General features: G+C 51.9%; 1 protein-coding gene across 2 annotated transcripts in view; it reads left to right on the top strand.

Annotated features, from left to right (window-relative positions):
* SLC2A1 (solute carrier family 2 member 1) overlaps positions 1 to 23,843 on the top strand; it is a 36,969-nt gene extending 13,126 nt beyond the window's left edge. Inside the window, exons 2-10 of one of the 2 annotated variants that reach the window (XM_044996578.1) lie at positions 559 to 651; positions 13,472 to 13,632; positions 16,491 to 16,731; positions 17,765 to 17,927; positions 18,014 to 18,201; positions 18,551 to 18,655; positions 19,716 to 19,817; positions 20,364 to 20,567; positions 21,864 to 23,843. In XM_044996578.1, the coding sequence (XP_044852513.1) occupies positions 559 to 651; positions 13,472 to 13,632; positions 16,491 to 16,731; positions 17,765 to 17,927; positions 18,014 to 18,201; positions 18,551 to 18,655; positions 19,716 to 19,817; positions 20,364 to 20,567; positions 21,864 to 22,061 (1,455 nt within the window). In that variant the 3' untranslated portion in view covers positions 22,062 to 23,843. Of the gene's footprint in view, positions 1 to 212; positions 652 to 13,471; positions 13,633 to 16,490; positions 16,732 to 17,764; positions 17,928 to 18,013; positions 18,202 to 18,550; positions 18,656 to 19,715; positions 19,818 to 20,363; positions 20,568 to 21,863 lie in introns of those variants that run through there. The other variant, XM_044996577.1, reaches the window with a different exon arrangement.
* The last annotated feature ends 2,145 nt before the right edge of the window (positions 23,844 to 25,988 follow it).

The raw sequence follows: 25,988 nt of genomic DNA, 5'->3' as shown, positions 1-25,988 counted from the left end.
CTGCACAGAGACCTTGCCCTGCACGCCCAGATTAAAATGGGTGGATTTAATCGATAAATGCATTGATGGAACAAGTAATGAAATGCTAACAAGGGATAACCTTATGGGATATTAACGCAGTGGGCCAAACCTGGCTTTTCATGTAAATCAGTGCAACTTCTGAGCTTGCATGGGTGGATTTTGGATTTTTAATTCACAAAGAGCTACACCATGCCCTGATCTGCAAGCCTCTCCGCGAGGAGCTACTTTTCTGTGTAGGGAGAAAGCTGGGGAAGGACTGCTCTGCTCAGCCTCTTGCTCAGTAGTGGATATGCTGGGAGCCAGGAAAAGATGAGCCCTAATTCTCCTGGCTCATTGTGGATGGAAAGGGGACAGGGACGGGTGTACAAGTCTTGTACGTGCACAGCTGCTGTTTGGTTGAGATCTAGAGTACTGGATCCTAAAATGGTTCAGGTCAGGAGCCAGGTGGGTGCCCTGGATGGAGGGCTGCCCTCACAGTCCTGCATTGGAGAGAAGAGCATTTCCCAACTTGATTGCATGTTGTTTCTCTTGAAGCAGATGACAGCTCGCTTGATGCTGGCGGTGGGAGGAGCAGTGCTGGGCTCCCTGCAGTTTGGCTATAATACTGGAGTCATCAACGCCCCGCAGAAGGTAAGGGTGAAAGGTTTGGTCTAAGTACAAACCTCCTCTGCTGTACTCATACTGCCCCCTGTTTGTGCTTTGCAGTGCATCCTCACACCGGCAGACCTACACAAAGCACACACCCACACAGCATGCATCCATTGCACACTCCACAACATGACACCTCTCAAACTGCACCACACCACCACACGACCACACGTGGAAACAAACTGCCACGCAGGTGCGTACACGCAGAGTAACACATCCATCATTGTAACACAACACTCGCATGCTGCAACACAATATGTGAATACTTGCACACTCCAAAACAACTCCGCACATGAAAACACTACCCACCACACCTCCCCACTCCAAGCTCAGCTAAAATAGCACATCCTGTTAAGCAGCTTACCGACTGTAATGAGATTTATTAAGCAGTTATTTGGCTGTTCCCAGGAGCATTAAAGTTTCCTCTTTGTTTACTGTTTTGTTAAAGAATTCTGGGGAAGTTATTACATAAACTGACCTTTCCTCATGACTAATGAGAGAGGCCCCAGCAATGCAGATCTGAGCATTCCCAAATTAGTTCAGACTCAGCACTTGGATTTGGGACCCTTTTCTAAGGGTATGTTTACATTGCAGTTAGACACCCGTGGCCAGTCCATGCCAGCTGACTCTGGCTTGTGGGCAGAGAGGACCCATGCCTGTGGCTAGGGGGAGCCGGGGGAGGGCAGCTGGCTTCAGCAGCATTACTGAGCATGCTCAGTACAAACCAGGCAGCAAATCTGCAGGAGCAAGTGACTCTACACATCTCTCCTCCCCACACACACACACACCCACGTCGCCTCTGCTCATGGTGCTCAGGCTAAGGGGCTGTTCAATTTGACATTTGGATTCTGGGACCCTCCCACCTCCGCTGGGGACAGTGATGGAGGAGCCTGTAATGTAGATGGGATTCAGGAGTTTTAGTGCCGGCTCAGAGCAGGTCTGGACGCCACTGAGCATTGCCTAGATTATAGGTCCTGCTGGTGTGGTGCCTTTGGGCTGGGATAAAGACAAGCTTCCCTGCTCTAAAGCAGGGGGAGTTTTGACAGCCTTTGGTTCCGCCCACAGGGAACCTGATCTCTCCAGCTGCACAGGTGCTGATAATGGGGATTACATACACTTTATTGGCGGCTCTTACCCTCCTCAGTGTTCCTTCTTGTCTGCTGCCTTCCTGCGCTGCCCTTTTAGATCAGCTGTCTGAGTGTTTGGCCAGCTGAGTCATACCCCAGATCTGCATCCTCATGCTGAGACTATTGCAACCAGGGTGGGAAGAGACTCCCTGTGAAAAGGGATCGTAGTCAATAGGCAGAGCCCGAGCCAAATCCGGACCACCAGATGCTTTTGAATGGACCCCAAAATCTTAATTGATAACTTACGGTTATTGAGGTGTGAAAAATGTTTCTCTGGAGTCTGGACCTTAACAAAAACCAGACTACCCCAGCTCTAAAGCCTGATTCCATTTAACCTGCTGTCCTTGAGGGCTGCCCAACCTCCCTTCCTAGCTAGCTTGCAGGGGCAGGGTAGCCGATACCAGTGTCGGAAATATTGGGCTTTCACTCACACTTCTAATGGAGTTCCATGAATTCACTGGAGTCACTGCTGATTCTTACTGGGGTGAGTGAGGGTGGAATCAGTTGGGAAGTGCAGCACTAAGGTACCTAATGATCTCCTAGCAGAATACAGCTAACTCCTAATAGTTTCAGCAGGGTTACTTGTATTCCCCAGTGCAGGACGCTACAAGTGTTGGGGACTGGAGCCTGGGAGAAGATGCCTAGGAGACAGATGGGGAGACTAGGGGGAGAGTGCCCTGAAGTGAGGGGCGGCGGGGGGGAGTAATGCCAAAGAAACCAGGATGGGGTTCTGCCTTGAGTGGATCATCACCCAAGAGTGGGGTGGGGTTCTGACACCTTTGTGTGTTTGGTGCCCAGTGACAAAGCCCTATTGACAGTCAACAGGAGCTGGGAACTAATTCGCTTAGGTGACTTTGAAAATCCTACCTATCACTGTTTCATTCTGGTATCTAATGTGCACGCTGGAGATTCAAGAAACTTTTAGAAAAAGCTCCAACATGTTTCTCCCAGATGCCAGACTGTTTTCAGGGCCCCAACATGAAGGACAATCCACCCCCACCCTGATGATCACACCCACTGCCCTAAGGCAGACCAAAGACAAGCCTTGAAGTGACTGCCGGTCAGCTTGAAAAGGACCAGGCATTCCAGGGCCATGGAGAGAATTAAAACATCAAAGCATCTGTGTACAATCCCAAATAATTAACAATGCAGAGGTAGAATTTGTGCTGCAGGAATATTAAACCTATTGCAGGAGGGATCAGCAGGCCAGCTGTGCAGTGGCACCATTTGAATTACAAACAAGGCCCTGTTACTCTGAAACAGCTCCAAGAGGTTAAAAAAAAAGCTCCTTTACAAAGATTAGAAAGTTTTTAAAACAGTATTGAAATTTGTAATGACTTGATCCATATTCATTTGAGGTGAAAATGGATTATCTAGCTAATTAGGAGACTGCAAGAATGTTTTTCATTGCAACATGCAAAGTACAGTTGTGAGCCAGGAAACTAGTTTTGGGGGGTTAACCCCTTTGACACCAAGGGGTAGGCTACAGTCTTGCAAGAGCAGAGCTAGTGTTTGCACAATTCTCTGAAGAGGCAAAAGCGCTGGCTGAATGCTAGAATTGCTATTCAGTGATGCAGCTAAACAGAGTGATTCTGCATGAGGGGTTTAATCCAGTGAGATGCTGAAGAGCCAGTGAAGTCAGTGGCAGCCCAGGATGCTCAGTGTTCACCAAGAGCACTGAGAGTCTGTGGTGGTGTTGGCTGCAGATCCATCCCCACTGAGAGCAGAGGAGCAGCCTCCCCTGTCCTGCAGAGCCACAGTAGAGGGAGGGCATGGCTGCGAAGGAGATATCCAGAGTAGCCCTGCTGCAAAGCCCTACGTGAGTTACTGAGTCCTCACTGGTGCTGCAATCCCTCGTGTGTGTCGCTAGGACTTGGGGGTGCACCCCATGGTTCTCCATGCTGCAGCAAGCTGAGCTGCTCGGATTCTTGGAGAACTTGTTTGTCCTGCTGGGCACATGAGAGGAATTGTGGGAAAGCTCTGGAGGGCTTATTGCAAAGAGGGCAGATTACCAGCCAGAGTGGACATGGAACCTGGGCTCTAACCCAGCCCTGCAGCCCAGCCAACATGCCTGCGCTGAAAGGCTGTTGTGGCATATTTAGAGTTAGTGGGACCCTGTGCACAGCTTCATTTTTGGGGGCCCTCCAGGATCTAACCAAGAAAAAGAACATTCTCTCATCTCCCCCTGTTTTTCATTTTTTTCTTCCTCCTCCTCCTCCTATCTTATAAGTAGTAAGAAGTAAATGAAAATAAAGTGAAGTACCTTGATAGGGGGAGGGGATGCAAGAGTGGGTGCAGGGGTCAGGCTCTGGGAGCAAGCTTGGGTGCAGGCTTTGGGCTGGGGTTGGGGTGTGGGAGGGGGTGAGAGGTGTGGGCTCTAGGTGGAAGTTTGGTGCCGGCTCGGGGTTGGGGTGCAGGAGGGGTCAGGGGGTGGCTTACCTTGGGCAGTGCGACTCCCAAACCAACCAGCGCACCCCTCTGGCAGCGGCTCCTAGGTGGGGGGGACAGGGGATCTCTGTGTGCAGCTGCCCACAGGGGCCACCCCCACAGTTCCCAGCCAATGGGCACTGCGGAGTTGGTGCTGGGGGGGGGGAAGCAACACATGGACACACACCCCGGAGGGACTGCTTCCTGGACTGGTGAAGCATGGAGAGAGGAAGGCAGTGCAGGCCGCACCTTAGTCCTGCTGCACTGCTGCTGGCATGTCTGTGTGTGCCCTGGGGAGGGGGGAGCGCACAGAGCATGCAAGGACATGCCAGCAGCCAGCCGCTTCTGGGAGTGGCGTGGGGCCACCGGTCATGACATGCAGGGAGCCACCAGCCGGGACTCAGGGGCAGGTTGACAGATGAGATTTGTCCTGCATTTGGGGGGGGGGGGGGGCTGTCACTAAATCCACTGCTGCTGTTGTGTATGGCCGTGACGGGTAAGAGCTCGGGCTTACAGCTGCAGTGAAGAGACCCTAAGCAATAAAGTTTGGCCACTATCCTATCCTGCCCTGCCCCCAGGAGGCCTTTGCTCCTTCCAGCCCAAGGGCACCTGCAGACCAACTGTTAGAAATAATCATATCTGGTCCTCTGCACAGGAGGAGGGTGTGAGGAAGCCTAGGCTGGACTATAGAAACCTGGGCTCTCGGCAGAAATCCCCCTGCCCCACAGTGGCTTATTCCCCATAACCTCCAAATCTGAGTTATTGCTTCTCGGGATAGAATTCCCCATCCTGTAAGTAGGGCCTGCATTCTTTGTTCCTGGATGCAGACGTTTGCATTTAGCCAGATTAAAATACATATTTGGCTTGCACCCAGCTGATTCTAGATTGCTTGGTAAGTGACCTGTCCTCTTCATTATTTATCACTTGTCCATTTATCATCTGCAAACTATTGGTGGCGGTTTTTTCTTCCAGGCCATTGGTGAGCCTGGCAGCTGATGGGGTGGTTGTTTGATGCTGTGACGATAAAGTAAAAGCCCTTACACAAAAAGGGATGCGTTTGAGAAGTGAATCCCCAGTAGGTTACCCAGGGCCTTGGCAGGGCGTACAGGGAGGTTATATTGGGAGCATACCCCATAGCCCGTCCATGCTACTTTGCGGAGGGCGGGGAGGGTGTCCCCACCAGGCCATGCATAATCCCATGGAGGCGTGCACAAAGGGCCAGTGGAAGTCTGAGTAATACATTCCTTATGAAGAGAATTTGGCTGGTTTTGATTTAAATGATGCATTTGGGGGTTAAATGCTGTCCTGCGGGGAAGGAGGGAAGCAGGATTTAACCAAACCCATGAACATTAATTACCCTCCTGGGTTTCTTTGTGTCCTGACCCTATAAAATTATCTGCAGAGCCAGTGTCCCAGCCACTCCCCTGTATAGCCAGCCTTGACCAGCCCCGCTAGCTGGGCTCAGCTCAGTCATGAGGGTGCATCTTGGAGCAGGAGACTTCACAGGCCTGCTGGGGTGTGGGGAGGCAGGCTAGCTGGGAGGGATTATGCTGGGGTCCGGGGGTGGGAGGGGGCGGGGAGATAGCGCTGAGGGGGATTGGCAAGTGGAGCTGGGGGAGAAGGAGCTGGGAGTGATCTCCTGTTGCTAGGGCACCACTGGGGATGGGGAGAGGAGAGGTCGGGGCTGTGTCAGGGAGAGGGGGGATGTGGAGCAGCAGCAGTTTGCTGAGGGGCCTCCCAGCTGCTTGGGCTCCCAGTAGCTGTTTCCCTGTGAGCAGCCTGGCTCTGGCCTACGGGGTCCAGGTGCAGCTGGGCTCGCTCCTCTTCCCTAGGCATGGGACAGGGTCTCTACTGCCCTCCCCCTTCGGTGGGCACAGAAGGGGGTGTTTTGTGCCAGGCCGTTCCATTGCACTTGGCACTCCAGGGATGAGGTGGTGGGGCAGGAACTTTGTCACTTTTCTTCCTCGCGGCCGGCCTTGATGCTGTTTACTGTGAGCCGGGGGGGGAGGGGGGTGTGCAAAGTACCAGTAAACTGGCCAGCCCAAGTCCCCATCAGTGACCCAGTCAGGCTGTTGGACAGTTTGGGGTTGGGATCTGGAGCCAGTCGGTGTGAATGTTGCCGGAGCTGCTAGCGTATGATCGTTGTTATTGGTGACGGCTGGGGAGTGAATGAGCAAATCCCTCCTGGACAGATCCCCCCAGGACACACCCAGCATCATTGCTGGCCAAGAGTTTAATGGGCTGTGGAGACTGGGGCTGAACCCCCTGGACAGAGCATGGCACAAGCTTATGTAACTCACTGGCAAAGTGTGGGTCGTGCCCACCCTTCTGCCCCAGGGGCTGGGCTGCTAGAGGGCAATAGCTGATGACAGCTGCCAACCAATGGAGTTGCTTTGTTGGCTCAAGAGGTGGAGATCAGTGCTGAAGGTCTTGGGTTTCAAACCCTACTAATGGGCCCTGTGAACAGGCCTCTAGGCTGCAGGGCCCTTGGGCCGCCCCCTTCCACCAGCTCCTTATTCACCAAGCCGTGTTCAAAGATTTCAGCCTCTGGGCTACCCTTGAGAGCTGCTGGCCTGTGTCACGCCCTGCACACAGTGTTGCCCAAGCTCCTGATGAGCTTGTTTTGACCATAGAACAATGGTCAAGATGACAATGGCTGCAGCAATTTGGGTTCCTGGCACTGCTGTGCCCATAAAGACACCCCCATGCTTCAGCCTTGCAGCAGCAAAGCTTAGCTGGTTACAGAACCTGACTCACCAGGCAGCCTGCAAGGGTAGGGTGAGCACTAGAAATAGGGAGACTAAACGAACTGCTACTTTTTAAAATGACCCTCTCGATTTCAGGACAGCCTGGGAACTTGGGCTGGCAGGGTTGGCAAACCTAAGCATTGTCTCTGCTCTCCAGGGAACCCAGCCTGGGATGACAGGTATTGTAGCTAATAGTCCGAGTAAAATGAGGATGAGGGAGTAAAATAGCTGGTGGAGCAGAGAGCTGCTGATCTACATCTAGAGAACAAGTCAGGTGGTGATGGAGCTCCAGCAGCAGACACCCTTCATACCTGGAACAGTTAAGTGGGATATTCAGCTAGTGTAAGCCAGTGTTGCTCCACCAGCTGTAATTGGCTGGATTTCATGGGGTAGCTTCAGTGGTATAAATGGAGCGATGTTGACTTATCCCAGCAGAGGATCTGGCCCTCAGACTTCCAAAAACCTATGTTGTGCCGGAGGAGAGCCAAAAAAAACCCATCCTTGCAGAAGATCTTCAGGGCAAACAGTAGGGGATGAATAGCTGCTGTGCTGTCACTTTAAGATCCCCCTCCTCTCTCTCCTGCCCCCCCCCCATTGCTGAAACAGCTTCTACTTAATTCCTTGGGGCGGGGGGGGGGCAGTGTCAGTACAGGCTGGACTAGGTATTTGACAAATATGATGGGGAAGGTCTCTGCTCTCGCCGTTGCACAATCAAAGCGGCTGATCTGCTCTCACAAGCCGTGCCAGTGAGGGCCGGGGTAGAACATTTCTCATTGAATCATTTTTCTGCTTGGAAAATGGCTTTTTAACAAAACAGAAAATCTCATTGTGGGGGAAACTCCATTTTTATTGAAAATGTTTTGGGTATCACAGTGGGGGGGAAATCCTGTGGGGGATGAGATTGGCAATTGAAAAGTTTGATTTTATACAAAATCTGGTTCTTTACAAACACCCCAAATTTCAGAAACAAATTTTCCGTCACAAATGTTTGTGAGGGCTGGGGAGACCTTCCCAGCCAGCTGTACCTGTGCTTAGTCCTCCCTGTTTCCCCCAGCAAGCTCCATGTCCCCCTTTCCCTTCCTTGACACAGCAAGGACACCCCCTTGTGTTCTTGCCTGCTGCACCAAACTCCATCCCCTCCCTACCCCCACATCCCGCACTGTTTTCTGCCAAACTTCAACCAGTTCATAACCCACCCCCAACCTCCCAGCAGCGAGTGCCGGATTGCCACTGCAGTACATTTCCCCATGCCTTGTGTGAAGTATCACCGTGCACTCTTTAATAGATCAGTCAGTTGGTGTCTTCTGCTCTTCCTCCTAACATGACAGCAGGGTTTGGAATAGCCCAAGCTCTGAGTCAGGTCAGAGGTCACTGGGATTTCAGATTACATCAGTTTTCCTCTAAATTCTCTCTCCAAAGTATTGATAATGTCTCTTCTGCCAGATCTGAGCAGCCCCTCTGAACTAGAAACAGCACATGCGTTCCTCCCATGCCTTAAGCTGTTTGCAGATTAGCTACCTTGGCAGTTGCAGGAGGCGAAGCACAGAACCTGAACTCAGACCTTGCCAGAGGTGGGAGAGAAGGAAACTATTTCTGAGCTGGCCTTTTGCAATCTATTTGCAATTACACAGAGTCCATTGAAGTCAACGGGAGCATTGGATCAGGTCCATAATGAATAAGTACAATTATATGCATGGAAGGGGAGATTGTGAACATGTGATAATGAAACAGGCTCTTGCACATAAATCTGCACCTGTACTTCCCTTAGAACCCTGTTTTTCAGCTGGTATGGCACTGTCAGAAGAAATATTTTTGTAGGCTGAAATCCAGTGATGGATCCAGTGTTGTCTTATTGGAATCAAATTTGGTCCCTTTGGGGGGTGTTTTCTTTCCCTCTGTCTGAGAAGAGCAATAAAATCCAGTTTCTGATGTTTTCAGTCTGATTTTTAAAGGGACACAGGCAGTGATGAGCTGCCAAAATCTTAACAACGGGTTCCCTATAAAAAGTTCTGATTTAACAACGGGTTCCCTATAAAAAGTTCTGATTTAAGGGATGTGCGACAGCATGTATTTTTTGTACCAATAGGGTTACCATACGTCCATATTTTCCCAGGAGGTGATTAAGAACTGAAAAGCCTGACAAACACCCCAGATGTATTTTAACCCTACCTAAAGTTCTTTTTTAAAAAGATGGGGCTGAACTAGAAATGAGCTCCGTTTCACATGTGTGGGTGGTGATCAGGGACAGTCTCAATTTTTGGGTCTTTTTCTTATATAGGCTCCTATTACCCCTCACCCCCGTCCCGATTTTTCACACTTGCTGTCTGGTCACTCTAGGGTGTGCACATGTGTGGGTCCCAGAAGCTCCCTGCCCCCCCCTCATTAAAGCAGGTGTGCAGGGTTACTGCCCTGGGAACTGCAGGGCACCAGTGGATGTGGGGCTGGCTGCAGATAGGGGTGTGGGGCAGGGCTAGCTGGAGGCAGGGAGTGACGGGGGCTGGCTGTGGGCAGGTGATGCAGATGGGCGGGCTGCGGGCGGCTGTGGGCAGGGGGTGGGCAGGGGCTGGCTGGGGGCAGGGGGCGGGCTGGGGGCAGGGAAGGCGGGGGAGGGGCGGGCTGGGGGCAGGGGGTGGCTGTGGGCGGGGGGGGCAGGGGGTGGGGCAAGGGGGGCTGGGACGGCGGGGGAGGGGCGCAGATACTCACACGGGGGGGGGGGGGGGCTGGGAGCAGCAGGAGGCAGCCGGGGACTCATGGGGCAGCAGCCGGAGCCCCAGGGCCAGAGGTCCAAAGAGCAGCAGCAGCAACAGGGCCAGGAGGCAGCGCACATGGCTCTCACAGCACAGCGCAGCGCTCCCCGGTGGCCGGGAGGAGGAATTACAGGCTTCCCAGGCAGAGCCCATCAAAGCTTCCCTTGCAGGGAAGCTAGTTAACAAGTGGTTCTAAAACCGCTTCTAAATTTAACAACGGGTTCGCGCGAACCCGTGCGAACCGGCTCCAGCTCACCCCTGGACACAGGCAACTTGAAATCTAGTCTACTTCAAAAATGACCAGTAGTTACGTTGGCTGTGCCTGCCTTGGAGTCCTGCTGGCAATCTTTGTAGTTCCACAAACAGTTTCCTCTTTTTAAAACTTTTTCTCTTCCCTGTTGCAGTGTGGAAAACTCCCGAGGGGAACTGATTGGGGTGGGGGGGGGAAAGCTGTGAAAAGTAGTAATCGCAGAGGCACTGGCAGCGGGCACCCGGGCTGTCAGGATTTAGATTTAGAAATCAACTTGTAATTTTTTTTGTAAATCATGGTTTTTGCCCTCCATCAAATCAACCAGGCAAGCAAGGCCCCAGCCTCGGTACGGCAAACATACATTTAAAAAATAAAATGGAGAGAACCAGCAAAGCAACTCAAGGTGTTTAGCCAAACCTAGAGAGCCCATGCCACCCTCTCCCAGCACAGTGACCATCTGCGCCACTTAACTCTCCTCAGGATCAGGGATGTAATTGATCAACGTTCTGCCAAGTGTTGGGCAGCTCGCCCTTCTCTCCCCTCCTGAGGGTCCCAGCTCTACCCACCCAAGAGACTCCCTGAGATTTCACATTCTGCCATGCAGACCCCTGCGCAATTCACCTTCCCATTAGTAAACATCTTTCTCTGCATTCACATTCCTGCCTGGCTCTGGCCTGGGGGGAGCCTCTCCTTCTCCACAGGCACAGCAAGGAGGCAATTTCAGAGGTCCTGTGGATTTGTCGACTATCACTAGGGTGAGGTCACAACTTGTCTGGCCACATTTCGTTGCAGACAGTTTCCTCCCAGTGAGCTATGGGAATGTTATCAACTTGCTGCCGGCCTGACCTGTGGGGATGGGTTTGGTGAGTCCCATCTAGTGGAGGAAAAGTGTCATTGGTGTCAAAAGAGACTCCAGCCTCATACCGGCAGGGGGTGAGCTCTGTGACGCAGCAGCTTGTGACTGAGGAAGACAGGAGCCAAGCCGTGTGACTGGCATATGGCCCAAGTCTAGGGGGAAGTGAAGTAGCCTGTAGGTGAGGCCTGGGAATTTGTGGCATTTGTCACTGCAGATGAAATCCAAACGGGAACAGAGTGTCCATGGGGATGGGAGGAAAGGGACAGCCCTAGTGACTGGACAGTAAATTAATAGCCCGGGAGAGCTCCTTGCTTCTGTCACTGAGCAGGAGTAGGCTCAAGGGTAGGCACAGTGGTTCATCTAAGTAACGGCCGTGATAATACTTTGCAGTGCTATAGTGTGTTCCCAGAGGATCGCAGCACATTGTGTCTGGTCTGTGTCTCTGAGGTTCCTGCACTGGCACACATTACCATAGTATCTGTACAGACTATGGATGCAGTGGTCGCTTCACTCTCCACTGAGATGCAGCCATTTGTGGGGAGGAGCATGGTAACAGCGCCCAGTAACACAACATGGCAAGGAGAATCTTGTCTCGAGTTGAAATGGGAGGGGGAATTTAGAGGCAGAAGACAGTTACCCAAAAAGGGGCTGCCAGGTTCACTGCCCCAGCTCTTGTGAAAATTGCCATGTGTCTCATCTGACATGCAGCACGGGCTGGGGTATCGATTCAGTGTTGGAGATAACAAGGGAGCTAAGTTATTTGCTCCATTTTGAAAGCACTGCACTTGGCTTTGGCATATTCCTGGGTCTGGCTGCAGGGCCATCCTTAGGATTTATGGGGCCCTACACAGTATTCTTAAACTGGTGCCCCTGTGCCCGACGGCAGCCCGGGCTTACAGCCCAGGAGAGGGACCAAGCAGCTAAGGATACCATGGCCACCTCACGGTGGCAGAGAGTCACAGTTCCCGGCAGAGACCCCTGTATCCTCTCCCTCATGCAGAATGCACTGCACCATGGCACTGGCGCATTCGGCTCTGTGAATATGGCCCCTGCCTAAGGACACTGCAGCACGGGCTGGGCATATGGTAGCCGACCCTCTCTTACCTGCTGTCATGGGCAGAGGGTGAAGCTGCCGCTTGGGGAGGCTAGCTCCCCAGCCCACCTCTTCTGCCTGTGACCCTGCCCATACTCCACCCTGCTCTGCCCAGGCCCTGTCCCACTCTGCCCAGGCCCCGCCCTCTCCCCCTGTCTCCCTCCTCTGTTCCCTCCCCCTCCCTGCTCACCCCCTTCCAGCCAAATCCCTGAACCCAAATGAAGCAAATGACATTTGAAAAAAACACTTTTCTGCAATTTCTTTCTAAAGAAAATGGTACATGTTTTCCACTGCATGCCAGATGGTGAAGATTGAACATGCAGAGGGTACCTAATTAAAAGCATGAAATTTGGGAATAAAAAATGTCAGTCACAGGTTTTTTGATCTGCCCTGAAGTTTGTCAGAGATTTATTTGCAATAACTTTACACTAAGGGCAAGTCAGCTGTCCTGCTGAATACAAGATTAAATATTATGGAATACACGATACAGCTCTTCTGTTTTACATTTTCTTAATCAGTATTTCTAAGCTGATTTTATATTTTAAATGTACTCTTTAGCCTTCATAAAATAATCATTCCAGATTGCTACATCCACCTCTACTCCGATATAATGCTGACCTTGGGAGCCAAAAAATCTTACCACGTTATAGGTGAAACCGTGTTATATTGAACTTGCTTTGATCTGCTGGAGCACAAAGCCCCATCTTTGGGAACCTGCTGTTTCTTCCAACCCCATAACCTCTAACAATGCTGACCCATGGATCAACAGCCCTACTCATCAAAACAGCTGCTCACTCACCTTCCCTCTCTACTCTCTCCATCAAGTTCCCCCTCTCCAATCTCCACCTCATCTCCTTTAACAACGTTCATGTATCTCCTTCACCCCATCCCGGCATTTGCTCCTTCTGTGAATTTAGCTTCTGGATAGCAGGAGCTTGAATGTTGATACTATTTGTGCTGATTTGTCTGCTAAGTAGATCCTCATTTTTGTTATCCAAACTGATTTCGGGTGCCCTACGCAGTTGTATATGCCTAAGGACGGCCCTGTCTGGCTGCCAAGTCTGGGAACTCTGAGCTTGAGAGAGGCTGGATGGTTGAGTGCTTATGGACATTAGCCTGGGACTCGGGGGACTCCAGTTCAATTCCCTGCTCTGCCACAGCCTTCCTGTGTGACCTTGGGCAAGTTGCTTGTATTATGTGCCTCAGTTTCCCCACTGATCAATGGAGATAATAGCGCTGCCCTGCCTCAGGGGTGTGTGAGGATAAATACATTAAGGATTGTGAGATCCTCAGCTGCTACAGTGAGGAGAGCCGGATAAGAACCATAGGTAGATAAATATCTGGCTAATTCTAGCAGGACTATCCCATATTAAGGAGTCTCTGGTTGGGGCAGGAGCTTAATATGAACAATCTCGAAAGTTACAGCACCAAGTGTGGGTGGATCTGTGCAGATAATGGGTGAGGAGTGAGACTCTAGGCTTTGTGTGGGGCCTGTGAGCAGGGTGAACCTGGGTCTGTCCCTAACTGATTGGATTTTCCTCTACTCCCGGTGCAGGTGATTGAAGAGTTCTACAACCAGACGTGGCTAACTCGCTATGAGGAGCCGATCACTGCTGGCACCCTCACCACCCTGTGGTCCCTCTCCGTTGCCATATTCTCCATTGGAGGAATGGTTGGCTCTTTCTCCGTTGGGCTGTTCGTCAATCGCTTTGGCCGGTAAGTACTATGCATGCTGGAACTGCTCTTTCCATCCTGGGGCTGGTGGGGGCCCTTAGTATCTGGGTACATCTCAATCAGCTCCCCAAAGTGGTAGGCCAATACCATTATCCCCCCCACCCTGCCTCCCATACCGTTGTCCTCTAGCCTCCCAAGCGCGCACACCCATCACCTCCATAAAAGGCAGCCTCTTAAATCCTCTTCCTTGTCTGTTAATTTCATCACATCGGAATCCTCTTGAAATCCCTTCACTGGCTCCTCATCAGATCTAAGCTTCTTGTCACTGCATAACTCTGCCCCTGCCGCCTCATCCTCCCTCCCCGCACTCCACCAGCATTCCCAGGCTTGCTCACCTCTGTCAGCTCCCCCCCAGGCGCCTCTGCCTTTTCCGTCATGCCCCACCATGCATGGTACCAACTCCATGAGCTCATCCACAAGGCTCCTGCTCTGCTGTGTTTCAGTCCCTCCTCAGCTGTGCTGCCTACCGTGAACTGAGATGATTTGTGTATCAGCTGCCTGTGGCTGTTCCCTTTCCTCTATCTCCAGAGCAAGGGCCGTCCTTCTCAATGTCTGGAAAACGCCCGGCAGACAGTGGGCACTACAGAGCGGATCCTGAGGGACAGCAGAGTTCATTGACTTACCCACAGCCTCAGAGAGGCAGGAACAGAGCACAGAGCTCTCGAGTCCTAAGACATGGCTTTGCCCATAAAACCACCAAGCTGCACTCGGGTAGCTCGACCCCACTCAGCCTTCTGAGAAGATGGGAACCTGGAGCCGGGGCTGCTTAGTGCAGAATCCCCTCCACACAGGCCAAATGTGTGTAATCTCCATGTCCCATAGAATTTCTCTGTTGGCCTCTCCAGCTCTGCGTGCACACTCCTGTCAAACAAAGCTGCGTTGAGAAAGTAGATACTTCTCATAACACAAGAACTAGGGGTCACCAAATGAAATTAATAGGCAGAAGGTTTAAAACAAATAAAAGGAAGTATTTCTTCACACAACACACAACCTGTGGAACTCCTTGCCAGAGGATGTTGTGAAGGCCAAGACCATAACAGGGTTCCAAAAAGAACTAGATAAATTCATGGCTCTTAGCCAGGCTGGGCAGGGATGGTGTCCCTAGCCTCTGTTTGCCAGAAGCTGGGAATGGGCGACGGGATGGATCACTGGATCATTCCCTGTTCTGTTCATTCCCTCTGGAGCAGCTGGCACTGGCCACTGTCAGAAGACAAGATACTGGGCTAGATGGACCCAGTAGGGCCATTCTTATGTTCTTACTGTGCTTGGGTCCTAAGGTTGCCGCTTGCTGTCAAAGGAGAACTTCATCTCTCCCTTCATGACCAGACCCAGTGTCTCCATTCATCACAGCTACTTGGAGCATTTTGCTCATACTTTTTGTGAAGGCTCATGAGCTTAATCATTACCCCACGCTGGTGTTAGGCCTTGTTTGGTGTGCGGCTCTGGCCTCAGATAGGGTGACCAGGTGTCTGGTTTTCTCACTGAACACCCAGTTGAAAAGCGATCCTGGCGGCTCTGGTCAGCACCGCTGGCTGGGCCAGTGACTGTCCAGTTGGTGGCACTGAACAGCGAGCCTGGTGGGCTCCCTGCTAGCCTCCACGTGGCTCCTGGAAGCAGCGGCATGTCCCCTCTCCATCTCCTACACGTAGGGGCAGCCAGGGTGCTCCACCCAAGCGCTGCCCCTGCAGCTCCCATTGGCCAGGAACTGCGGCTAATGGGAGCTGCAGGGGCAGCGCCTGTGGATGGGGCAGCATGCGGAGCCTCCTGGCCGTGCCTCAGCATACGAGCCAGAGGCGGGACATGCCGCTGCTTCTGGGAGCTGCTTGAGATGAGCACCACCTGGAGCCTGCACCCCCTCCTGCTCCCACTCCTGCCCCAGCTCTGATCCCCCCCCCTCCTGCCCTCTGAACCCCTCAGTCCCAGCCCAGAGTACCCTCCTGCGCTCCAAACCCCTCATCCCCATCCCCACCCCAGAGTCTGCACCCCCAGCCAGAGCCCTCGCACCCCTGTCCCAGCCCAGAGCCCCCTCCTGCACCCTGAACCCCTCATTTTTGGCCCCACCCTATAACCCACAGGCCCAGCCCACAGCCTATACACTCCTCCCACACCCCAACTCCCCACCTCAGCATGGAGCCCCCTCCCATACTTGGATCCCTTGGCTCCACCCCTCAGCCCAGATCCCCCTCCTGCACTCCAAACCTCTCATCCCTGACCCCACCCTAGAGCCCTCACCCCCTCTCATATCCCAACCCACTGCCTCAGCTTGGGGCCCCCTCCCGCACTCTGAACTCATTTCTGGCCCCACCCCAGAGCCCTCCCGCACCCCCTGCACCCCAGCCCCCTGAGCCAGCCCAGTGAGCGAGGGTGGGGAGTGCAAGCACCAACGGGGAGGGGGGCCCTCAGAAGAGGTGGGCCACGGGCAGGGCCTCAGGGGAGGGGCGGGGCAGGGCAAGGGTGTTCAGTTTTGTGCGAGTAGGAAGTTGGCAACCCTAGCCTCAGATCATTGCAACAAAGTATTTGAAAACCAAGTAGAGTTTTCACCCATCCTTACTTTGTTTATAAATTTTTTTTTTGTATTTCATGCAGCTTGGACACTGGAAACGGCTTTGTGTGTTTCATTTTCGACGACTTCATTCCACTTGGTTTCTTGTTCATATGTTCTGCACCTGTTGCCTGGGTCACTGATTCTCTTTCCACGATTAGGCTTTGGAAACCTTCCTCTCTTCTTTCTACCAAGAACTAAACTTTGGGCTGATGTGATTATCCCAGTGCCCCTTGGATGCAGCACTGGTCCAGCTGCCCTGCCGCTGGCCCTGACCTCCCTGTCTTTGCCTCCCCAGACGGAACTCCATGCTGATGTCAAACAGTCTTGCTTTCCTGGCAGCCATCCTGATGGGCTTCTCCAAGGTGGCTTATTCCTTCGAGATGCTGATCCTGGGCCGCTTCGTCGTCGGGTTGTATTCTGGCCTCACCACTGGCTTCGTGCCCATGTATGTGGGTGAGGTGTCTCCAACAGCGCTGAGAGGGGCTCTTGGAACGTTCCACCAGCTCGGCATAGTCGTGGGCATCCTCATCGCACAGGTGAGTTGTTCTCCAAGGCACCGGCTGCTGCACTGGTATGCTAACAAATGGTCCATTTCTCAAGAATTCATCTGGTTTCCTGCCTTTGTTTTTAATGTTGCATTGACCAGTCGGTGAGTTTTTTATGAACACTGATTGGAGCTGTTTGAGGTGCTTTGAGCGACAAAGGGTGATCTGGGGCCAGGGATTCAGGAGCTCTGGGTTCCGTTTTGAGCTCTGCTAGTGAGTTGCTCTGTGACTTGGGAAAGTCTTGTAATCTCTCTCTGCTTGTTCCTCACCTGTAGAATGGTTATAATGACTGTCCCTATGACTCGACTGTGCGCTCACTGGGGGGTGTCTGTGCAGCATCTAATACAATGGGGCCCTATTCTTGAGGTGCTCCTGTATAATGGGCAGATCTAGGTTTGGTGCTTATGAGGTAAACGTCATCTCCTTGTGGTGTGGTATCCATGGGGACTGACTATGCTCAATTATCCTGTGTGGTCTGGCTCCTCTAGAGAGACTGGGGTCTGGTACTGCCCAGTGTGCTGGCTTGGCCTGTGATGTTCTCTAGTGGCTGCACACACGGAGGGTGAGAGATCGAGGCCTAGGGCTGTGGTGCTGGTGCTGTAGTTCCCAGGTTCTCATGCTGGCCCTGCAGTCACATGTGACATGCCTTATCCCGTGTCTGATTGTCTCTGGTTCCTGCATTCATGGCATCGCTCAGGCGGGAGGAGCAGGAGCTGCTGGGGCCGTATTGTCTCTTAACGCAGTGTGGCTTTCTCTCCCTACTGGCCTACCTAATGAGGTTTGAATCTGCTGCTGCCTCCCAACCTAGGCCTGCTCCTTTCGCTCAGGCAAGAGGCGCACAGTTTCAGATCCAGACATGCCAGGTTCAGTCCCTGCCGCTGACCCCACTAGGGCCCATTGGTTGTTGGGTTTAGTGTGCAGGTGCTGGGTGGCCTGTGATACGCTGGACTAGAGAATCTGGCCTTATGCCCTGACTGTTACTGTTGCAACTGCAGGAAGGGCTAAACTCGCTGTCTCTCCACAGGTGTTTGGGATGGACTTGATCATGGGGAATGAGTCACTCTGGCCGCTCCTGCTGGGCTTCACCTTTATCCCTTCCTTGCTGCAATGTATCATCCTGCCCTTTGCCCCCGAGAGCCCCCGGTTCCTCCTTATCAATCGCAACGAGGAGAACAAAGCCAAGAGTGGTGAGTTGGCCGCCCCCGCCTGGGGAAAGGCCCTGCGGGGCCTGCACCCTTCAGCGTTCCTCACCTCTCCACCTCCTTCCCCTCAGTCCTGAAGAAGCTCAGAGGGACGACGGACGTCAGCAGCGACCTGCAGGAGATGAAGGAAGAGAGCCGGCAGATGATGAGGGAGAAGAAGGTCACGATACTGGAGCTCTTCCGCTCCCCTTTGTATCAACAGCCGATCCTCATTGCCATTGTGCTGCAGCTGTCTCAGCAGCTCTCGGGGATCAATGCGGTGAGTGCAGCGCTGCCGAGTACTGGCCGCGGGTGGCTCTCACAGGGCTGTACCAGGAGGGGAGGGCAGTGAGCTCTTCACCCCCAGGGCCACATCCAGGGTCACACTCAGAATGGAACCCTTGGGCAGGGCAGGCCCACTTGGCCACGATGCCTCCCGTTGGTGCAGCTTTGCAGGGCTGTGCTGAACATCACAACCAAGCCCTGTGGTGTTCTATATACACCCCCCCCCCGCCCCATGAATGGCATTGGTCAGGCGGTTTGGAGTAATGCTCTGCCTGTAGATGCTCAGAGATGCCTCAGGCTGGGATCAGCAAAGCTTGTTCATGGCATGTTGCTTTGTGTTGTAGGTCTTCTACTATTCTACCAGCATCTTTGAAAAGTCGGGTGTGGAGCAGCCCGTCTACGCCACCATAGGCGCCGGGGTGGTGAACACAGCTTTCACGGTTGTCTCGGTGAGAGTCTGCTGAATAGTCTACCTTCCCTTTGCCTGTCCATAAGTCCTTGCAGGATTGAGGCCAGTGCTAGTGTGTTTATATGGCTGTGAGCAAGGCCCCATTAGATAAACACATACCCAAATGTGATGATCCTTCACGCTGCTCTAGCACTCCTCCATTGATCTCAGAGCACTTTGCCAAACGTGCTGAGGAACGTTCCCCATTTCACAGCTGGAGAAACTGAGGCACAATGTAGTTAATGCCAACCTCGTTAGAGGTGTCGAGCCCTGCAGGTCCCACTGGCATTAGTGCCTCTGAAAACAGGGCCACAAGTGACTTACCCAAGGCCATGGAATGAAACAGCAGCAGCGTTGAGATTAGAACATTGGCCTCTGGCTCTCAGCTTAATGTCTTAGATCAGGGGTTCTCCGACTTCATTGCACTGCGGCTCCCTTCTGACAACAAATTACTACACGACCAAAGCCTGAGCCTGCCTGAGCCCCAGCTGGTGGGGGCGGGGGGGCACAGTGGCGGCGAAGCTGAAGCCCAAACCCCACTGCCACGGGCCTCAGCAAGTCTAATGGCTGCCCTGGCGACCCATTCAAACGGGGTCCTGACCCACAGTTTGGGAACCGCTGCCTTAGACATTGCTTGGCTAAAGAGTGGCTTAGAGCAATAAAAAGCAAACGTCCTTAGTGCTCAACTCTGATCCAGCCAATCTCCTCTCCTCCCTCCCCAGAGCAGGCGCCCTCCCTCCTATCTCCACTGACTCCTGCTGAAGCACGGCTACTCCCCCTCCAACAGACCAGCTGCTTCCTGCTACCCTGGGCTCCATCACATTCTAGGCCCCCTGGCATTGCCATCGCATGGCCAATTTTTACCTAGACCATATTAAGTTGCTTGGGTGCCTTTTATAGGGTGACTGACTTTGCCCCTTGTTGGACTCACAAGGTGGGGCTGCAGTCTGGTTAGAAAGCATGAGCATGTTCCCCAGGGAGGGGTATTGGTGGGGCAGGACGTGGGTCTGTCCCATGGCTGTAGATGTGCTGAACAGTGTTTGGCTTCCTGTGTCTGACAGCTCTTTGTGGTGGAGCGAGCCGGGCGCAGGACTCTGCACCTCATTGGCCTGGCTGGGATGGCTGGCTGCGCAGTGCTCATGACCATCGCCCTGGTGCTGCTGGTGAGTGAGTGCTCCGAGTTCAGAGTAATCGGTTCTGGGGTTGGGTGCCACCTGGAGACACCCACTGAGTAACACAAGGAAAGGAGGGGGTGGGACACTTGAGCACTCCTCAGCCCCAGGGGTGGTTACTCTGTGAGGGCTGGTGGAAAGGGAGACCTTGCAGGGATGATATCACATTGTTGGCCAATCAGCGCTGCCTGAATCCCTGATGTCATTTCGAGAAACCCTTCCTCCATGGGGTCGTAGTTCTGGAGAACGCTGGTCCCTGGGATGGCAGTGCTCATTGCTTCAGAGGCACTGGTCCCACAAGACACCTGCCTCCAGGCTTGCCCAGCACCAAAGTTAATCACCAGCCCACTGGAAGTGCCTTGAGGTCATTTGTCAATGGAACACAGCAGGAGTGGCGGAAGCTTCCTAAAAGTGGTGGGGCCATGGCCCCCTGCCCCTCACACCCGTTCCGGTGCCCCTGGAATACGGTTGTACCAGAGATGCAGGGTCCACGTATGTTTGAAGGAAATAACGCTCTTTTCTCTTTCCCTGTGCTAGGACCAAATGGCCTGGATGTCCTACGTCAGCATCATTGCCATCTTTGGGTTTGTGGCTTTCTTTGAGATTGGCCCAGGCCCCATCCCTTGGTTTATCGTGGCAGAACTGTTCAGCCAAGGCCCTCGCCCTGCCGCCTTTGCCGTCGCCGGCTTGTCCAATTGGACCTCCAACTTCATTGTGGGCATGGGCTTCCAGTATGTGGAGGTAATTCCCCTGCCCTGCCTCTCCTCCAGCTCTGCGAGTGCTGTGAGCCACCCGCAGGATTTCCCTGCCCTGAGAGGGGCTGGGACTGGGCATCCACATCTGCATTGGGGCTTGGGCCCATCTCGCTCTGCAGCCAGATAGGCTGGCAAATGGTTAGAGAAGGAAGCTCTAATGGATGCAGACACCTGCTGGGGCAGTGCAGGGGTAAGCGAGTAAGACCGAGACTGATTAGCATCCAAGAGTTCAGACTTAGCCTGGTGTCAGTGGGTTCTGCCCCCCGGGAGCTCCAGAGTGCGTCCAGCTATTACAGCCTGGCTGAGTTTGGTTCCCTGGCTTTCTGTAAAGACTGAATGAGCAGCAGCGTGTTGGATGATGCTAGCGAAGTAGGATTGTCTCATCCATTGATCTCTTGCAAGCCCTGTGCAAAGGAAAGTCAGTATCATTATCCCTGTTGTACAGCGGAGAAAGTACGGCCCAGGGAGGCTAAAGGACTTGTAGCTAGCACCCAGGTCTTCAGAGCCCCCAGCAGTACCCATCACACCACCCTGCTGCCTCCTCCTATGTCAGCCAACCAGAAAGACCCACGTGTATTTTCCCCAGCGGGAGTCTGGCACGGCTCTGCCTCAGCCCAGTGCCTCAAAGGTTCAGTGATGCCTCAGCCGTGGTGCTGGCTCCATGCCCAGAGCTGAGTTTCACTCGCAGTGAATGGTACAAAGACACAGGCCAGGTCACCTTGTAAGGATCCGCCCTGCTGAAAGGGCACACCCAACCCGAACAGCTCAGTATTGCTCAGCCAGGAGAATCTCCTGCTTTCCACACGAATGGGTTCAACCAGGTTCCCCAGCTGCTCAGGGCCCTGTGAGAGCAGGAGGCTTCGGTCTGAATGAGGATACTCGGGCAGAGGAAATGCAGGTTTGCAGCTCCTCTTCATGAGGAAGTGACTGAGACTGAGCTGAGGCTGCTGCTGGTGCCTTTCTAACCCCAGGATCAGCTCTGTACATGGCCCTCTAGGTACAAAGCTGCCTAGCTCCATCATACAGGCAGAGCTGGGGCAGGTCCGTTTGTTGCCCTGCATTGGGAGGGACGGGTTGTAAAGTTCGCCCGGGGTCGGGTTCAGGAGTGTTCTACACTCTCTGGTTAGAAATAGTTACTAGATAAGGAGGCAGTGGGTGCTGCTCAAGACTTTGTAACTTAGTGCCTGGCAAGCTTTGTGGTGCCTCTGAGCACCCCACACCGGGCAAGCCCTGTGCCAATGCCCATCAGCACCTCACCGCTTCCCTGGCTGTTCTTTTTCAGCAACTCTGCGGCCCATACGTCTTCATCATCTTCACAGTGCTGCTGATCCTCTTCTTCATCTTCACCTACTTCAAGGTGCCCGAGACGAGGGGCCGGACCTTTGACGAGATCGCCTCCGGGTTCCGCCAGGGCGGTGCCAGCCAGAGCGACAAGACGCCCGATGAGTTCCACAGCTTGGGAGCAGACTCCCAGGTCTAACAAGCCAGCAGCTTGTCCCTCTGCTCCAACCACTGAACTTCTCTCCAGAGTGTTTTAATGCTTGTACAGAAACCAGGCAGGAAGGATTTGAGGGGTGGGGCGGTCGGGTGCATTTGTTCCGTCTCCTGAGTCCCCCACCTGGTTGGCCAGCAATATACTGACACACATTTGCTAGGAACAATTGTAGCTGGTTTCACGTCCAGGATTTCAAAGATGATAGGTTCAGAAACAACAATTAATGTTTTCAACCAACCAACCAACTCCAGTTTTGTGAGCTGGAGGGAACTCCCTTATTAACGAAGCAACGGGTTTTTTAACGAGAAGTTTTTAAAAGGTCAATACTTTCAAGGGTTTTCATCACCGAAAAAAGCCTGTTGTTTTATTACGTATTTTAAAAAGCAGATTTTTAATGTCTCAAACTGTCTAAAATTTCAAACCCCCAGTGGGTTGGGGGAGCAGGATTCTACCCCACAGAGACTAGGGGGGAAGTGGGCAAGGATTGTAATGTTATTGGATTCATTCTGTTCTTCTACAACTCTGAGCAGTAGCTACACCTGAACTGGGCCCCAAGAGAAGCTCTGAAAGGGCTGTAGTGCTGTAGTGATACGTGGACAGTCCTAGGGGGACCTGTCTTCTGGGGTCACCGCCACATCTCCCAGGATTTAGAATCTCCAGTGGCAGCTTCTCAGTCCTTCAGAACCTGTCCCTAGCCAAATATACTTCCCTCACCTGAATGAATCATTTCCTCTGAGTCAGATGGGTAGTTTGGGTGGGGTGAGGGTTTTGTTTGGGGGCTGGGTTTTTTGGGGTGGGGAAAGAGTTAAAAACTACTGTGGGTTGGTTTTTTTTTTTTTTAGTCTGGCAATATTTGCCTTATAGGTCAATTGCAGTGTATGTGGGCAGGGACGCCTCACTACTGAAAAGTCAGCAGCAACCTGCCCCCTTGGCTCATTGTTTAAAAACAAACCAACTCTCCAGAATTGAAATCCAGTCTTGCTTTGCTCCCACCACAAGCAACCCTTGTGTTGAAGGCATATCTGAGAAGCAGGAGTGGTATGTTTACAGGCTGCAAAAGCCAGTTTGGGGCAAAATAACCTGGCTGATGAGACAATACAAACACTAGCCCAGTCACTACCTTGCAAGCCCAAGACTCTCAGAAGTTAATCAGTTGAATGAAGACACACATTTCCTGCTTTGTGTATAGACTGGAAGATATTTATATATATATATATATATATTTGTTCAATGGTGTTAATAGTAGACATTAAGTTATAGTGTTTCTGATTGACAAGCAAAGTACTGTAAATATTCTTGAACTATATTCACATTGTACAATGTAAACAAAGTACAGATACAGACTTATAGTTTCTATAGCAACTGTACCGAAAGGCTTGTTCAATAGAACGAACTTTTGTATAGTTAACTTACCTGCACTGTAGTTGCATCTGTTGCACTGAATTTTAGTCTTAGCATATTACAAACAAACAAACAAAAACATGTCATTTACAAAACAAACTCCTCCCCTAGAGTGCATGTTTTAGAGGCTCATGGCACATTTCCAAAGCCAAACGCAGCTATTTAATAGTTTTTTTATTTATTTGTCTGTTTTTAAAGTGGCTACATGACCACACTTGAAAGAAAATAAACTTAGAAAAAAATCATCTCTGTGTACAGCGCAAAGTCTGAAAGACTAACTCATTTTTTAAAAAAATTAAAATTGCCAAGAGAAGGAAGAAAAACTTGTGTGGTGTGAAAAGAATTAAAAAAAAAAAAAAAAAAGTACACAGGACAAGATGTGCAGTGTTGTGTGGATTTGTTCCAGTAGGGGGCAATGTTCAGTCTTTGCCAGCTTCAGGGGCAACTTACCAGAGGATGATTCTACAGGTGATTCAGCATTGTCCAGAGTTCTCTGCTGAGGGTCCTTTGTTTTGACCCTAACACGTACACTCCTGTCCCCGTTTTTCATTGTTAAGAGCTGTGGAAATAAGTGGATTTACTTTTTATTTTTATTAGTTCAGTGGCCAAACCAAAAAAATCGAATCTAAAATTATATTGGTTTTTGATCTGCAATAAAAATGTTTGAAATTTTCAGCAAACTAAAAATTAAAAACAAAAAATTGTTTTGGGCCAAACGCAAGACTTTGGAAAATGAAATTGAAATAAAATTTGAATTGAAAAATTAATTGAAATATTTAGACTCTTTTGGTCACAAAAAATCTCAAAAAACTTTGCAAAATACTCTGGTTGACCTAAATCTGCTTTTTGTATGAACCATTTTCCTAGCTCCTGTTTTTGCCCCATAGTTCTGGTTGCTGTAGCCGCGCCCTCCTGCAAGGAGTGGGCCTTTTGTTCAGATGACCGCTAATACAATGCTGCTTGGTAGGAGTACAGCAATGTGTCTCCTAGAGGTAGTTTAAAAACACTTTGGGGGAGGTAAGGGGGGAACAAAATGGACTCTTTGTCAAAAATGAGCATTCGTTTGGGGAAAATTACAAGTTTTTTAGATTTTTTTTGTTTTATGAAATTCAAATCCAAACGGCTTGGTGCCCCCACTTCCCTCATTCTCCTGTAGCACAAAGGGGGTGAGAGGGAAAAACATCTTTTTTAAAAATTAAAATTTTTGAAAACATGAAGCTTGTAGGGTGGAAATGATCAAAGGAGCAGCTCTACGGGCCAGGCACTAGGGCCCTCATTTTGAACCATGCTGCATTGCATGCTGGGACTCGTAGTCTCTGGGAGAGGCATCTCCATTCAAGAGGAGGCTGCCCATAATGTGGGTTAGTGTTTGGCCCAGGGGTGAGACCTCGCCTATGGAGCCTGAGAGAGAGTCCTAAACTCTGTGCTTGGCAGGGGTGAGGAGGGAGTGATGGGAGGGTTAGGAAGAGAAGTATTTCTGCTGAAGCTGGACCACAAGGGCTCCCCTCTTGCGGGCTGAGGATGCTCTGACCCATCCCCTCTATGCCCCGAAAGCTTCTGCTCTTGCTACTTTGGGCTGGGGTTGTATTATGCAAAAGCAGATGTGGAGCATGGGGGCAGAGCAGGCATCCTGGGTGATAGCAACAAGGATGTACCCGTACACTGTGGATTGTGGATTATCCAGAGTGGCCCTACAGATGCCTACAAATGACTGCTCAGACAGGGATAACTTGGCTCTCCCTGCTGGGGAGTGATGGAACATCTGCCATCTTCATCCTTGAGGAGCTTTTCTGGCAAAGGGTAGCGGTGCCCATTCCTAGCTCCCAGCTCAGTGCTGCTTGAGGAGGGCACAGAGCAATCACTCCTTTTTTGCTGCTAAATACAGGGCCTGGTGAAACTGCTGCTCTGGTCTCCTGGGCTCCTAGCCCCATTCTATCAATTTATTAATTTTTAACAAGCTGGGCAGTGGCGGATTTAGAGTTAGTGGTGCCCTAGGCGCAGCTTCATTTTGGGGGGGGGGCTCCTGGGGACCCAGCCAAGAAAGAACATTCTCTTATCTTCTCTCCCCCCTCAACCCGGTTTTTCATTCATCTTCCTCCTATATTATAAGTAATAGGAAATAAATGAAAATAAAGTGAGGTACCTTGATTGGGGCAGGGGGTTGGGGTGTGGAAGGAGGTGGGGGGGTCAGGGTCTGGGAGGGAGTTTGGGTGCAAGCTCTGGGCTGGGCTAGGGGGTTGAGGTGCAGGAGGGGATGAGGAGTGCAGGCTCTGGGAGGGAGTTTTGAGTGCAGGCTCCGGGCTGGGGCAGGAGGTTGGGGTATGGGGATGGGTGCAGGCTCTGGGCTGGGGCAGGGGATTGGGGTGTGGGAGGGGGTGAGGGGTGCAGGCTCTGGGTGGGAGTTTGGGTGCAGGGTTTGGGCTCTGGGCTGGGCCATGGGGTTGGAGTGTGGAAGGGAGTCAGGGTTGGCGCTTAACTTGGGCAGTGCGGCTCCCAAAATGACCAGCACAC

Source organism: Mauremys mutica, chromosome 21 (genome assembly GCF_020497125.1).
Source record: "Mauremys mutica isolate MM-2020 ecotype Southern chromosome 21, ASM2049712v1, whole genome shotgun sequence".
Taxonomy (NCBI): Eukaryota; Metazoa; Chordata; order Testudines; family Geoemydidae; genus Mauremys; species Mauremys mutica.
The sequence above is the reverse complement of the archived record's forward strand: the minus strand, read 5'-3'. Positions and strand labels throughout refer to the sequence as shown.